Source organism: Papio anubis, chromosome 8 (genome assembly GCF_008728515.1).
Source record: "Papio anubis isolate 15944 chromosome 8, Panubis1.0, whole genome shotgun sequence".
NCBI lineage: Eukaryota > Metazoa > Chordata > Mammalia > Primates > Cercopithecidae > Papio > Papio anubis.
This window is the reverse complement of record NC_044983.1, coordinates 37317781-37334424: the sequence shown is the minus strand read 5'-3', so window position 1 is coordinate 37334424 and position 16644 is coordinate 37317781. Positions and strand designations below refer to the sequence as shown.

At 45.4% G+C, this 16644-nt stretch overlaps 1 protein-coding gene across 1 annotated transcript; it reads right to left on the bottom strand.

Annotated features, from left to right (window-relative positions):
• Window positions 1–1102: 1102 nt before the first annotated feature.
• Window positions 1103–16556, bottom strand: HTRA4 (HtrA serine peptidase 4). Its single transcript, XM_003902668.4, has 9 exons — window positions 15840–16556; window positions 15438–15537; window positions 13812–14016; window positions 12391–12585; window positions 11275–11307; window positions 8421–8535; window positions 7635–7692; window positions 7145–7240; window positions 1103–1819 (listed from the first exon to the last, which is right to left on the bottom strand). The coding sequence occupies exons 1-9, from the start codon at window positions 16393–16395 to the stop codon at window positions 1657–1659; spliced, it is 1521 nt and encodes a 506-aa protein (XP_003902717.1). The 5' UTR covers window positions 16396–16556; the 3' UTR covers window positions 1103–1656.
• Window positions 16557–16644: the final 88 nt, after the last annotated feature.

Here is a 16644-nt window from a genome sequence, read left to right as displayed (position 1 = left end):
TTTTTAAAAACTAAGGGAAGTCTAAAAAACATAAACAAATTATATTACCCAAAATAAGATGCTACTTTACACCTAACCAAGTCCTGCCTCATTTCACACTTTTTTAACCTCCTAAGTATATTCATAACCCTACCAAAAGTTGTTTTCTTTAAAAAATAAGAAACTTTGGGCCCAGCACAGTGGTTCAAGCCTGTAATCCCTGCGCTTTGGGAGGCCGAGGCAGGTGAATCTTTTAAGGTCAGAAGTTCAAGACCAGCCTGGCCAACATGGTGAGACCGCCCCCCATCTCTAGTGAAAATACAAAAATTAGCCAGGCGTGGTGGCGTGCACCTGTAAGCCCAGCTACTCGGGAGGCTGAGGTAAGAGAATCACTTGAACCCAGGAGGCAGAGGTTGCAGTGAGCCAAGATCCCACCACTGCACTTCATCCTGAGCAACAGAATGAGACCCTGTCCCCCCAAAAAAAAAAAAAAAATTTTGCAGCTCCAAGGCTTGAAGTCATTTATGTTGCCAGGGGTGAGAACTTAGTTAAAAGGGAAAAAGACTAGAAACTACTGAAGATGCCCTTCTTACAGTCAGAAAAGCTGCTGGAGACAAAAGTTCTCACTGCTAGAGTGCTGAGAATCATCAATATTCCTATGAGACAATCCAAAATTACCAGTTTTCATTTGACTTTTAAATGACACCCATCATCCGTCTACCCACAAACCTGGCCAAATGTGATACAACCTGAAAACCTGATGGATTAAAGGAGTATTATTTAACAATTGATTGCCTTTGCACTTTATTCAGGCTGTTTCTTAAATTTTGGTAGACAGATCTGTTTGTATATGTGTGTATTATATCTAGTTTATGGCTATAAAGGTTTAAAATACTACAGTGTCCTCTCAAGGTTACATTAGAAACTGCCTGTCTTTTATTTGTTTCTTACCTTTAATAAAATGTTATCAGTTCCCCCAGATTTCCTGACACTGTTCTTCTTCCACTTGACATAGGCATCTTAGCAACAGCACAGTACCCCAACCTAATGATCCCTGAATGTGTGTATGTGTTTCAAACTCCATTTTTTTATTTTTTAATTGTAATCTCACAACAGATTACCATTTTTATTTTTATTTTTAATTTCTGAGGTACACATGCAGGATGTGCAGGTTTGTTACATAGGTAAATGTGTGCCATGATGCTTTGCTGCACCTATCAACCCATCACCTGGGTGTTAAGCCCAGCATGCATTAGCTATTTTTGCTAATGCTCTCCCTCCCTCTACCCTACCCCCTGCCAGGCCCCAGTATGTGTTGTTCACCTCCCTATGTTCATGTGTTCTCATTGTTCAGCTCCCACTTATAAGTGAGAATATGCAGTATTTGGTTTTCTATTCCTGTGTTAGTTTGCTGAGGATAATGGTTTCCAGCTCCATACATGTCCCTGCAGAGGACTGTTCTTTTTATGGCTGCATAGTATTCCATGGTGTATATGTACCATGTTTGCTTTATCCAGTCTGTCATCGATGGGCACTTGGGTTGATACCATCCATTTTTCTTTATAAGAAGAAGATCCAAAAACCTCTTGCCATGTTTGGCACATCTCCAAACCAGGTGATATAACTGGTTTTTTTTTTGTTTTTTGTTTTAGATAATCCCACTTTAAAACAAGATATTTAGTTGATTACTTCAGGTATGACTGTCAGGAGCAAATTATCTTTTCCCCGAAGAACAGCCATGGAAAGGGAATCACTGTCAAGAGCTTCAAGAACATCAGTTGTAGTAGTAATAGGTTTCCCATTTATCCTGACAATTACATCATGGTCTCTCAATCCAGAGCTGAGAGAGAGAAAAAAAAAGAGAACCATGAAACCACAAGAAGAATTTTACTTATCCCCATCTATAATATCTCTGTCTTAATGGCACTATTTTGCTGGCATTAAGCATACAAACCAGAAATAGCCTCAATCCTTCCAAATCATAAAGCCATTCTAAAATATGCTGCAAAAACATCCCTAGAGGACAACTGTCCTCTAGACAGTTTACCTTTACCTTTATAAAATTAATTTCCTATCAGAATCATGTGAGAAGTTTACTCCTCCCATTTTTTGGAATTGGTTTGGAAGGGGGAGTTTAGCTTTTAATTTCTCTCAGTCCCTGACCTCTGTGAACTTCAAACATACTCCCAGCTTCAGCAGCCAAAGTGAAAAGCCCAAGTGCTATGTTTTCTCCCAGACACTTAAACTCGGCTTAGTTTGATTCTGGCAGCCCACTCACTTGCCCATCTTCCCCCGCTCCCCGCCCCCCACCCCCACCCCCACCCCGCTGCCCGGCTCACCAGCTTATGGAGCTGGGAAGGATGCTGAGCTGCATTATAGAAATTCTGCTTCCAGTAAATCAAAAACCCGCCAACCTTCTGAGTCTAAATATTTCAAGCTCTGGCTCTAGGCTCCTTTTCCCCAAAGTTGTGACTTTATTTCCTTCAACTTAATTGCTTCACATAGACTATATATTCTAGAAGCAAAAACCAGCTCCAAATACAAAACACTGCAATACAGAAATAGCCATGCCAGTGATTTGGTAAAAATAGGCTGAAAAAGGAACAGCAAATGACTCCAGGAGACACCATTTGATAGAAATGGGAAGCTCAAGGAAGAATGATAATGTGGTTTGATCAAGATATGTGGAGTTTAAAAGGAAAAAGTTTAATGCAAGAGGATGTGAAGAGATGCTTAAGTATAAAACTAAAATCAAGAAATAACCTTAGAACAAGGACAGTTTAGGAGGATGACTTAGGACCAGTAAGTACAAAGAAAGAACTTATAGAGAACTTAATTCATACTAGTCCTGTGATTCAGAAAAGAGAAAAAGAAACCCACAAATTATTACTAATAACCTATGCACCAAATATGAGGAACTATGGCTCAGATAGGACAAATGACCTTTTTCTGTGTCATGCAACTTGTGAGAGGGATTTCATCCTGGGTCTTTCAAACTTGGGAACCCATCTTCTTGCCACTAAATCACTCTGCCTCTCAGAACAAAAAAGCAACCACCAAAGCAGGATAATAGAAGGGTTCAGCCAGGGCCCACATCCCTGCTCTCTGCTCTCTGATTTACTGCATTCTACAAGTTAATGAACCTCTTTGTACCACAGCTGCTTCCTCTGTAAAATAATACCTATATCATAAAATGTTGGGAGCACAAACAGGTGTATAAAATACTTCAAATAGGCCAGGAGCAGTGGCTCACACCTGTAATCCCAGCACATTGGGAGGCCCAGGCGTGTGGATTGCCTGAGGGTAGGAGTTCGAGACCAGCCTGGCCAACATGGTGAAATCTCGTCTCTATTAAAGGTACAATCATTAGCTAGGTGTGTAATCCCAGCTACTTGGGAGACTGAGGCAGAAGAATCGCTTGAACCCAGGAGGCGGAGGTTGCAGTGAGCACGCCATTGCACTCCAGCTGGGGCAACAAGAGCAAAACTCAGTCTCAAAAAAATAAAAATAAAAATAAAACACTTCAAATAGTGCCTGAGATATAGTAAAAGTTTTGTAAGTGCCAGATAATGGTGTAATTATCATTATTATTAGGTATAAGTTGGTGAAAGCCAGAAAGAACAGATTTGTTTGAGACAGCCTCTCACTCTGTTACCCAGGCTGGAGTACAGTGGTACAATCATGGCTCACTGCAGCCTCAAACTCCTGGGCTCACGTGATCCTCCTGCCTCAGCCTCCCAAGTATTTGGGACTACAGGCACCTGCCACCACACTCAGCTGATTTTGTTTATTTTGTTTATTTATTTTTAGAAACTATGTTGCTCAGGCTGGTCTCGAACTCCCGGTTTCAAATGATCCTCCCACATCATGGTATGAGCCACCATGCCCAGTCCTGATTTCTGTTCATCAGCAACTTCCGGCACTAATTTTCACATTTTAACATACATGTGAATCACCTGGGCATCTTGTTAAACATGCAGATTCCGATTCAGTGGATCAAAGGTGGGACCTATGATTCTGCCTTTCCAACAAGCCCTGCTGAGCTAATGACGCTGGTCTGCAGACCACATTCTGAGTAGCAAGGACTTAGCCGAAAGAAATAGCTTTGGTCTCGAACCAGAACTTAAAAATAAGGAGGTGGGGGAAGAGTGGAGCAGAGCAGGAATGAGAAAAGTCCAGAAAAGCCAGAGATATGCCAAATTTAGTAACATGAGACCTATGACTGCTATGCTGAACAGTGCCCTCTGATTTCACCAGAGGGAAAGCCCCAGTGAAAGTGGTGCCATAATCTAAACAGATTACTGAGCTCTTGAAAAATAAAAACAATGAGAAGGGATAATAAAGAAGTACAGACTAGGCGCGGTGGCTCACGGCTATAATCCCAGCACCTTCGGAGGCCAAGACAGGCAGATCACAAGGTCAAGAGATCCAGACCATCCTGGCCAACACACTGAAAACCCATCTCTACTAAAAATACAAAAATTAGCCGGGCGTGGTGGCGTGCGCCTGTAGTCCCACTACTCGGGAGGCTGAGGCAGGAGAATCACTTGAACCCAGGAGGCAGAGGTTGCAGTGAGCCGAGATCACGCCATTGCACTCCAGCATGGGGACAGAGCGAGACTCTGTCTCAAAAAAAAAAAAAAAAGAAGAAGAAGAAGAAGAAGTACAACAGAGAAGCCCAGGAGAATGATATTTGTAGGACAAGGCACCTCTTCCCTTAGTACTTAGTATTAAATATTTTGAAACAACAGTGAAATCAGCTGGAGAACCTTCTTTTGGAAGCTGTTCTAGCCTTTGCTTTATTACACAGGTCTTAGTGCTGGCCTCTGATTCAAATAAATTCAAAAAAATTTTTATTTGAATTCAGGATTCAAATAAAAACGTAGGTTTTGTGGGGTTTTGCTATAGTTTTTTTTTTTCTTTTTTTTGCTTGTTTGTTTGAGGCAGGGTCTCACTCTCTTGCCCAGGCTGGAGTGCAGTGGCATGAGCACAGCTCATTACAGCCCAGACTTCAGATGATCCTCCCATCTCAACCTCCCCAAGTAACTGTGACCACAGGCGCAAGCCACTGCGCCTGGCTAATTTTTTTTTTTTAATGGAGTCTCGCTTTATTGCCCAGGCTGGAGTACAAGGGCGTGATTCTAGCTCACTGCAACCTCTGCTGCCCAGGTTCAAGTAATCCTCCGACCTCAGCCTCCCAAGTAGCTGGGATTACAGGCATGGAACACTACACCCAGCTAATTTTTATATTTTTTAAGTAGGGATGGGGTTTCACCAAGTTTGCCAGGTTGGTCTCAAAATCCTGACCTCAAGTGATCTGCCCACCTTGGCCTCCCAAAGTGCTGGGATTACAGGCCTGAGTCACGGCACCTGGCCTAATTTTTATTTTTTGTAGAGACAGCACTTCACCATGTTCCCCAGGCTGGTCTCGAACTCCCAGGCTCAAGCAATCCTCCCACGTCAGTCTCCCCAAGTGCTAGGATTACAGGGGTGAGCCAACATGCCCAGCCAAAAAATTTGTTTTAAAATACCTAAAATATGGCTGGGCGCAGTGGCTCATGCCTGTAATCTCAGCACTTTGGGAGGCCAAGGCAGGTGGATCACCTGAGGTCAGGAGTTCGAGACCAGCCTGGCCAATTTGGTGAAACTCCGACTCTAATAAAAATACAAAAATTAGCTGGGCATGGTGGCAGGCACCTGTAAAGGCAGCTACTTGGGAGGCTGAGGCAGGAGAATCTCATGAACCCAGGAGGCGGAGTTTGCAGTGAGCCAAGATTGCGCCATTGCACTCCAGCCTGGGTGACAAGAGTGAAACTCCGTCTCAAAAAAAAAAAAAAAACCTAAAATATATACTCAAACCTTTAACACTTTAAATTCTTCCCATTCTTAATAATAACTATTAATGGGCCAGGCATAGTGGCTCACACCTGTAATCCTAGTACTTGGGGAGGCCAAGGTGGGTGGATCACTTGAGGTCAGCAGTTCAAGACCAGCCTGGCCAACACGGTGAAACCCTGTCTCTACTAAAAATACAACAATTAACCAAGCATGGTGGCCGGTGCCTGTAATCCCAGCTACTCAGGAGGCTGAGGCAGGAGAATCGCTTGAACCTGGGAGGTGGAGGTTGCAGTGAGCCAAGATCGTACCATTGCACTCCAGCCTGGGCAACAAGAGTGAGACTCCATCTCAAAAGGAAAAAAAAAACTATTAATGAATAGTTAATAGTTACTAATACCTAATAGGTGTTAATCACTTAATAGTTATTAAGTAATAACTATTAATATTGAAAGGGTAGATTTGGGAATTCCTAGCCAAATTAATTTAAACTTATGCTATTAATTCATAACATGAACTCTTCTTAGACTATAGAGAACCACCTCCCTCCCAAAATACAAAAAAAGCCTTTATAAGTACCCAAGTACCACTGTTGTCCTATAGACAACAGTGCAAGCCACATATGTAATTTTAAATTTTCATGTAGCCACATTTTAAAAAATTTTTAAACAGATGAATTTAATTTACTAATATATCTTATTTAACACAATATATCCAAAATATTATCATTATAACGTGATATTTTTAAATAGTTATTTTACACTCTGTTTCCTATGTCTTTGAAATCCACTTGAAATAACACACACCCCAATATACTACTACACAATGATAATATCTTTTTTTTTTTTTTTTTTTGAGGCAGAGTCTTGGTCTGTTGCCCAGACTAGAGTACAGTGGTGTGATCTCAGCTCACTGCAACCTCTGCCTCCCATGTCCAAGCGATTCTCCTGCCTCAGCCTCCCAAGTAGCTGCAGTTACAGGCGCACCCACTAATTTTTGTATTTTTAGTAGAGACAGTTTCACTATGTTGGCCAGGCTTGTCTCAAACTCCCGACCTCAGGTGATCCGCCTACCTTGGCCTCCCAAAGTGTTGGGATTACAGGCATGAGCCACTGTGCCTGACCTGGGGTTTTTTATTTAAATTAAACTTAATTTAATTCAAAATTCAGTTCCTCAGTCACGCCAGCCACATTTCATGTATTCAGTACATGCTACATGTAGGTAGTGGCCACTGTATTGGACAGATCAAGTCTGGATCTCCCTTGTGTTTTACCATGGCACACATCTAGTAAAAGCAAAGGTAGATGACAAAGGCCTTCACTTCACTTACCTTTGAGCAGCTGTTCCTTCCACCACTTTACATACATAAACCCCAGAACTCACATCGGGGAAATCTGGATAATGTATTTTCAATTCTTTACTAAGGCTAAGAGAAGTGAGAAGATTAGAAAACAATGAGTTAGTCTTCTGAGCCCTGGTAAAAGCCTGAGACTCTTAGTAGGTACTCTGTTCTGCTCTAGGCTCACAAAGGCCAGGGAAGATTCCATCAAGCTAATCACAGTCATTCTCTTGGTTCGGGCTAAGCCTCTATCCCAAAGCCTAGAACCACTGGACATTATAAAATACAGCCACAATGAAATAAACTATGTATAGTTAGTGCTGACACAGGCAGAGGCAGATACATACGCTGAGACAGACAGGGCCTAGGGTCACAAGAGTACCTGGCTGTGGTCCAAGTGGCTCAGCTTTTCTGTTAAGACTGTGCAGCTATGGTTTTTGCCTCTGAAAAACAACCCAGACATATTCAAACACATGCTTACGGCATAGTGAGGGGCAGCATTTGCAGACCCAGATACTTCTTATTTGAAAACACCATTCCTGGAAAGGAAAGTTATGATGTGTTACAACAAAACCTCTTTACTGTTACCGCAGCTTAGCAGACACCCATGTCCCAGGATCTCTTTGCCATCATAGCTATCCTTTTAGGTTACCTGGATGAAACACAGGCTTCAGAGAACCTTTGTCATTAGCACTTTTACACTCCTCCCACCCACCTCCTGCCTCCAGCCCCTGGGTTTCATTTCCACATTAGCTCAATCCAAATATTTCTGGGTACAACTCATGCTTGGTTTGTGCCTAGTCCCCCAAACAGTGCTGCTCAAATTACCATTATAGGAGCTGCGTACAAGTGAGTGACCCAGTAGTCTACAGGATTCAAATGGCTGTCTCTGGGCCAGGCGTGGTGGCTCACACCTGTAATCCCAGCATTTTGGGAAGCCGAGGCAGGCGGATCACTGGAGGTCAGGAGTTCAAGACCAGCTTGGCCAACATAGTGAAACCCCATCTCTACTAAAAATACAAAAATTAGCTGGGTGTGGCAGTGGGTGCCTGTAGTCCCAGCTACTCGGGAGGCTGAGGGAGGAGAATTGCTTGAACCCAGGAGGCAGAGGTTGCAGTAAACCAAGATCGCGCCACTGCACTCCAACCTGGATGACAAGCAAAATTCTGTCTCAAACACAAAAACAAAAAAATTGCTGTCACCACAAAAGATTGAATGTTCCTGAAAAGCACGAGGAAACAAACAAAAACATCCCAACTTGCTTTACCTGTCAACTGGCGCTTATGGTATTCTTCCAAGAACAGCCTAACTCGATCTGAAGGAATTGCAAAGGAGATTCCTTCAGTCACTCTCAATGAATTGACGCCAACCACATCACCATCCTGGCAAGGGAGGGGACATCATTCAGTCATGAAGTTTTGCAGACTGACGAGTGCAAGACCAGAACATACAGAGGAAGGAGTGAAGCTAGTTACTTAGGGTAAGAAAACCGGGCAGAGAGGAACTTTGTACTTCTTCAAAAGAGAGCAACGGATGTTCCTTTATAGGGCAAAAGGCAACTGCACATGCACAGAAGTTACCTTTTTTTCATGGCCAAAGGATCAAGGATGCTGAGGATTTTTTAAAATCTTGAGCTCGGCCGGGCGCGGTGGCTCACGCCTGTAATCCCAGCACTTTGGGAGGCCGAGATGGGCGGATCATGAGGTCAGGAGACCGAGACCATCCTGGCTAACACGGTGAAACCCCGTCTCTACTAAAAAAATACAAAAAGCTAGCCGGGCGTGGTGGCGAGCGCCTGTAGTCCCAGCTACTTGGGAGGCTGAGGCAGGAGAATGGCGTGAACCCAGGAGGCGGAGCTTGCAGTGAGCTGAGATCCGGCCACTGCACTCCAGCCTGGGCGACAGAGCGAGACTCCGTCTCAAAAAAAATTAATTAATTAATTAATTAAATAAATAAAATAAAATCTTGAGCTCATGGCCGGGCACAGTGGCTCACGCCTGTAATCCCAGCACTTTAGGAGGCCAAGGCGGGCAGATCACGAGGTCAGGACATGGAGACCATCCTGGCTAACACGTTGAAACCCCGTCTCTACTAAAAATATAAAAAATTAGCCAGGCATGGTGGCAGGAAAATGGTGTGAACCCGGGAGGCAGAGCTTGCAGTGAGCCGAGATCGCGCCAATGCACTCCAGCCTGGGCGACAGAGCAAGACTCCATCCCAAAAAAAAAAAAAAAAAAATTATTGAGCTCATTTTTTTCGTTTAGTAAGTTACATTGACTTTAAAAGTGAGCCACAGTTTGTGTTTGGACAAAGGTAGGACAAGGAGCATTTGCCTTTTTATTATTTAACCAAAACTAAAAATAAACATGGAAAAGGTAAAAAGCTGTGGGATTGTCAGCAACACTGCATTGAAACTATTCAGAAGAATTAGCAAAATTGATCTTAGGGAACAAAGCTTTGCTAAGCTAAAGGTAGGAGGTAGAAAATATTTTCCTCTTTATGCACCTCATCTTCCTGTAGCCTTTTAGGTAATGGGAAAGGATAGAAAAGAGATTTCTTTGTTCTTTTCTTTTTTTTTTTTTTCTTTTTGAGATGGAGTCTCGCTGTGTTGCCCAAGCTGTGTTGCATTGGTGCAATCTTGACTCATTGCAACCTCTGCATCCTGGGTTCAAGCGATTCTCCTGCCTCAGCCTCCCAAGTAGCTGGGATTACAGGCGCATGCCACCATGCCCAGCTAATTTTTCTCTTTTTTTTTTTTTTTTTTGTATTTTAGGTAGAGATGGGTTTTCACCATATTGGACAGACTGGTTTTGAATTCCTGACCTCAGGTGATCCACCCACTTCAGCCTCCCAAAGTGCTAGGATTACAGCAGTGAGCTACTGTACCCAGCCAGAAAAGAGATTTCTGATTGTGTTAAACTACAGATTGTAATTCAGTAGGTCTAGGGTATGGCCTGAAATTCTGCATTTCATCCCTGCTCTAGTAAACTCATTGTCTAATGGAGAAGGCAGGAACAAAACAAACAAAAATGACATGCAATGCTATGAGTGAAAAAAAAAAAAAACCAATCATTTTGCATAAAATTCATTCTAAAAGCAAATGTGATATTTAAACAGGAACCAAAAGCAATCAGTGCAAAGGGACTCAGAAAGGATGATCGCATGCTATATGTCAAACAGTACTGCACTCTTTCAGGTTTTCACATGTATTTGAGCAACTAGAAAACCTGGCATTTCCACTAGAGACATGGAATACAATTTAAGAATATATGACACAGCAATGTATTTGGGAGGCCAAGGCAGGCAGCTCACTTAAAGTCAGGAGTGCTGGTTGTGGCTTTTCTCTCATCTATAAGCAGGTCAAGAGGTCAAGACTAAAAACCTGGACAGATGACATTATGTAATTAGCATTTTTAAATGAGAGATAGTTCTTCATATGCAGCATCAGGGGGTCTTCAAGGATCTACATTTCATAGCAAAGCTGGTCATTCGGCATAAACCTGGGTTTAATATCCAGGGCTTTTGGCACAGTGTGGTGGCTCATGCCTATAATCCTAACATCTTGGGAGGCCGAGGCAGGAGGATCACTTGAACTCAGGGGTTCGAGACCAGCCTGGCCAACATAGTGAGACATTATCTCTATTAAATAAGTAAATAAATAAATAAATAAATAAATAAATAAATAAATAAATAAAATCCAGGGCTTTTGGTAACTAGCCAATGAAAACAGAAAGCACGGGGAAGAGAGAAATTTCAAAGGAAGCCAGAGCTAGAACCCCAGTGTTCTCAGTGGGATGAGATCACACACCAGGATAACAAGCTTGAATTTTTTCTAACTATTGATTTAAGGTCCAAGAACAGAAAAGCACCATTCCACAGCTCTCTACACAAGAGTGGCACCCGAGTCTGCATCATGGAAAACGTAAAGTCCTTTTTTGTTTTTGTTTTTGTAGATACGGTGTCTTGCTGTGTTGCCCAGGCTAGTCTCAAACTCCTGGCCCCAGGGAATCATCCCAGATGTGCTGGGATTAGAGGCTTGAGCCACCACCCCTGACCTGGAATTAATAAAGTCTTTGAAAGTTAAGAGGAAACATGAAGCAACAAGGAAAGTGATCACTTACCAAGTTCACCAGAGGACCACCAGAATTCCCAGGCTAAAAGCGGAATTTGAAGAAGACATCAGTGAAGCCAATGAATACATGCTTCCTTGTCCTTTATACACAGCTCCCAAAACAGTTTACCAAAAGCAGCCCACTCTAGTAAGCTCCTATTCCCCTCTGGCTGGCAAAATTGTGCCCCTATCATCACCAATACCAAAGTAAGTGTAGGTAAAGAACTATAGCAGTGGGACCACCACCTTCTTCTTTTTTTTTTTTTTTTTTTTTGAGACGGAGTCTTACTCTGTTGCCCAGGCTGGAATGCAATGGCACAATCTCAACTCACTGCAACCTCTGCCTCCCTGTTCAAGTGATTCTCCTGCCTCAGCCTGTTGAGTAGGTGGGATTACAGGTACCCGCCACCACGCCCGGCTAATTTTTGTATTTTTAGTAGAGACGGGGTTTCACCATGTTGGCCAGAGTGGTCTCGAACTCCTGACCTCATGATCCGCCCACCTTGGCCTCCCAAAGTGCTGGGATTACAGGTGAGAGCCACCACGCCCAGTCAAGGGACCACCACCTTCTTACAGGAAAGGTGACCTCCACAACAGACCACCCAATAGCATGGATGCCAGTGATCACATTGAACAGGACAGACTCTAACAAAGTGTCATTCCATTCCTCCCACAGCGATTTAACCAAACCTGGACATTCCCAAAATGCCAAAGTTCATTCTGACATATTCTTCTCACTGAACTGCCAATATTGTGTGATCCGAGGATAGGCCTCCTGTGTCAGCAATCCCCAAACTTTTTGGCACAGGGATCGGCTTTGTGGAAGACGATTCTTCCACAAAGAGGGATGGTTTGGGATGAAACTGCTCCACCTCAGATCATCAGGCATGAGTTAGATTCCCATAAGGAACATGCAACCTAGATCCCTTGCATGTGCAGTTCACAATGGGTTTGCACTCCTATGAGAATCTAATGCCGCCGCTGATCTGACGGGAGGTGAAACTCGGGCGGTCATTCTCACTCACCCGTGGCTCACCGCCTGCTGTGCGGCCCAGTTCCTAACAGGCCATGGACCTGTACTGGTCCACAGCCCACGGGTTGGGCACCTCTGTCCTAAGTGACTTACATTAACTGCGGCATCAATCTGGACGTAGTCTATATCTGAATCCTTCATCCCCAGTTCTTTGCCCTTTCGCTGTTTGGTGCTGACAATTCCTGCAGTAGCTGTGTTCTGCAGAGAAACTGGGCTGCCCAGAGCCACCACAAACTCTCCGGCCCGAAGGTCAGATGATCTTCCCAGCATCAGTACAGGAAGGTCAGCCTGCACGTGCCCAGAGAGGCATGAGGAGGACAGAAAGGGTAAAGAACAAATCAAGATCAGAAGTGACCAATGTGTGTGTCTAACACATATATGATGCTGTCTCCATCACCTTGGCCCTTACCACCTGAGAAGCACCCACTCACACAGCTTCTATGACTGCCTTCTACTTCTTCCTCAAAGTCCAACTACCGTGAAGCTCTCAATTGTTAAGATGACTAGGACCATTTCTAAGATCGAAAACAATTACTTTATAGAAATTACTATTAGTAAACAGCCAGTGAAGTCACTGATGAACATAAACTGACATTAGCAATTTACACAGCACCATTCCAGCTCGAAGCTTAACAGTCAAAGTGAATAAGCCACAAACAGAAAGAAGATCACCCAGGGTGACACTTCTCACACTGTAATGTGCGTGCAAATCACCTCGGGATGTTATGTTAATGCAGATTCTGAGTCAGCACATCTGTCTGGGTAAAGGCTGAGACTGAATTTCTAAAAAGCTCTCAAACACCATGTCAATATATCTGATGTGCACACCACGAGTACTATGTGTAGTAAGGACTTCAAAGTATTCCTTAGCAACTTTGAGTCCATTGCAGTAATTTCTGATATCCTAAGACAAATAGAGGAATAATTTTCCCTGAAGCAGCGTTTGTTGAAGAAGGAGTTGAAGGAGGGGGAAAAAAAAAAAGACTGCTTGATAGTTAATAGAAACAGTTAGAGGCCAAGCGCAGTGGCTCACACCTGTAATCCCAGCACTTTGAGAGGCCGAGGCAGGCGGATCACTTGAAGTCAGGAGTTTGAGACCAGCCTGACCAACATGGTAAAACCCAGTCTCAACTAAAAGTACAAAAATTAGCCGGGCATGGTGGCAGGCGCCTGTAATCCCAGCTATTCAGGAGACTGAGGCAGGAGAATCGCTTGAACCCAGGAGGCAGAGGTTGCAGTGAGCTGAGACTGAGCCACTGCACTCCAGCATGGGCGACAGAGGGAAACTGTTTCAAAAAGAAAGAAGAAAGAAAAGAAAAGAGAAAAGAAAAGGTAAGGGATATATAGAAAGGCACTGAAGCAAATAAGAAGGAGTAAAGAACAGAAAGAAACCAGAGAAAAGCATATATTTGACAGAAAAGATGTGGTGTGAGAGTGCAGTGGGGCAGAAAATACCAGCAAATAGATAAAAATCTCCAAATATGCAGACTCTGACTCAGCCCTGAAATACTCACATTCGGTTCAATCTTAATCACCGCAAGATCCAATTTAAGGTCAATATCCTTGACAACGGCTTCATAACGGGCCCCATTCTGGAGCACCACCTCAATCCACTGCTGGTTCCTGACAACGTGGGCATTGGTAATAATGAGCCCATCCTCAGACACTATGAACCCAGAGCCACTGTACACAGGAACAGGCATCCTGCCGTGAAGTAACCTGTCTCCACAAGACAATAGTATAGACAGAGGGCAAGAAAGTTAGGGCATACAGCCATATCATCTGAGAGTCACGGGAACCTCACTCTTATTAAACATACCTCCATCACAGTTTTCTTTTCTTTATTTCTTTTTTCTTTTTTCTTTTTTTGAGACAGAATCTCGCTCTGTTGCCCAGGCTGGAGTGCAGTGGCACAATCTCGGCTCACTGCGACCACCTCCCGGGTTCAAGCAATTTTCCTGCCTCAGCCTCCCGAGTAGCTGAGACTACAGCCATGCACCACCATGCCTGACTAATTTTTGTATTTTTCGTAGAGACAGGGTTTCACCATGTTGGCCAGGCTGGTCTCGAACGCCTGACCTCAGGTGATACCCACGCCTCGGCCTTCCAAAGTGCTGGGATTACAGGCGTGAGCCACCATGCCCAGACTTCCATCACAGTTTTCTCAGACATTTCACTTTTCCCTGGCTATGCGCAAATTTTCTCCATGTATCAATGGACTTGGCACGCACAGGGCCCCAGCCATCTCTTGTGAGCATGGTTGAGAGCTGGCTCCAGCTCTCCTTTTCCAGGGACACTGCCTCTTCAGAGTTGGTTAGTGTAGCAGCCCATGGGTTCTCTGCTGCGAAAAGGCTGAACCCAATCCTAATACTAGAGGCAAAAGTAAGAGCCTCGTACCACAGTGTCAAGGACCCAGGCAGGAGAGAATCAAAGGGCTCTGATTCTGGCTTAGTTTCCACCACCAACTGGCCTCGTAACATAGGACAAATTAACCCTGCTCTCTGGGTCTGGATTTCCTTGCATCCAAAGTGGGGGCTGAGCAAGATCACAACCAAAATGCCTACTAAGCTGGATGTGGTGGCTCACACCCGTAATCCCAGCACCTTGGGAGGCTAAGGTGGCAGATCGTTTGGGTCCAAGAGTTTGAGACCAGCCTGGGCAATATAAAAATACCTTGTCTCTCCAAAAAATACAAATATTAGCTGGGTGTGGTGGCACCTGCCTATAGTCCCAGTTACTCCAGAGGCTGAGGTGGGAGGATTACTTGAGCCTGGTAGATGGAGCTGCAGTGAGCCATGATCTGTCATTGCATTTCAGCCTTGGTGACAGAGCAAGACCTTGTCTCAAAAAAAGAAAAGAAAATGCCTACTAGCTCTTACATCTGACCTTAAATTTTGTCTGTGGCAGGACGGGGAAAAAGCACCAGCCACCTAAGTGGGCAGGGGGAGCTCGGATTTGGAAGTTATCCTTGTGCCTCTGCTCTTTGGTTAAATGACCTTGAACAGGTTATTCAACCTCTTTACGTCTCAGTTTCCTCACTGGTGTTTTAGGATTAAATGACGCTTGCGAAGGGTCTGGAGTAGGTAGGCACGCAGAAACCATTAGCTGGGACAGTGGAGGTCTTCCTCCTCCTCCTTTACCTGCCCCACAGCTGCATGTGAACCACCGATGGCGCCACCTTCTCCACCACCGCGGCGATGAAGTTGTAATTCCTCCTGAGCGGGCCTGCCCTTCTGCTCCCTATGAAGAAATACTGGGTCAAGAGTACGCCTCGAGGGAACCAGACCTGCTATCCTAGTTGGGAAAATGTTAAAGGCAAGTCAGTGTTCAAAAGGTGCATGGTGAGGGAGAATCCACGTAGCAGAAGGTAAAGAGCCCCTGTTATGGAGGAAAGGAAATCAGGAACAGAGAGGGGTCGAATCCAGGAGGCAAATGACGCAGGAGGACCCCGCGCGAACTATGCTATCTCAGTGAGGTCTTGTTCCTTTACGCTCCTCCAGAGTTAGAAAGTGTCCCCAGGGTGCGCGCCCCCCGCGGCTCACCTGTATCCCCGCAGTCCCCCCACTGCACAGGCACGGCCGAGATATTGCCCAGGCGGCGCGCGGCGCGGTTTTCGGTCCGGAGCGCACACAGGCTGGGGTAGGTGCGCCTGTCGCTGCCGCACACGGCCCCTCCCTTCGTCGGGCAACCGCAGGTGCTGGGGAGCCCGGGGCGCAGCGGCTTGAGGCACTGCAGCCCCGGGGCGCACGGCTGTCCCTGCGCCCCGCCGCAGACTTGACCCTCGGCCGCGGGGCAGACGCGGCAACAGCGGCACAGGTCGAGCACCGGCGTGGTCCCCAGCGAGCAGGTGGGCAGCGCGGGGCAGCGCGTGGGCTGGCAGACCGCGGGGCAGGCCAGCTGGGTATGTAGTCTCGCAGCCCCGGCCCAGAGGACCGGCACCAGGAGCAACAGCAGCCCCGGCAGGAGGCATCGTCCCAGCCCCGCGGGCCGCAGCTGAGGTCTAATCATCCTGCTCCTTCCTTCCTCGCTTCCACTCTTCAGTGACTTCACTCTGGACCTGCAAACGCTCCTAAATGAGAGACACTTTCTCCCGGCCATGGCGCCGCCTCCGCCGGCCCCCAAACTTTAAGGGACAGAGCCTGGCATACCTCTCCACATACACACCCGTACATCCCCTACCACCCGCCCCTGTCCGCGCCCCGGAGCCAGGTTCTCCCCCAGGCAATGAGGGGAAGGTCTCTAGCCCTACCCGGAGGAGGAACCTACCTCCTGAAATCCCTAAAACCGACAATGGGGGCAGACTGATAAGAAAGCTCACCCACCCGTGGTCAGAAGGTATTAGAAAAA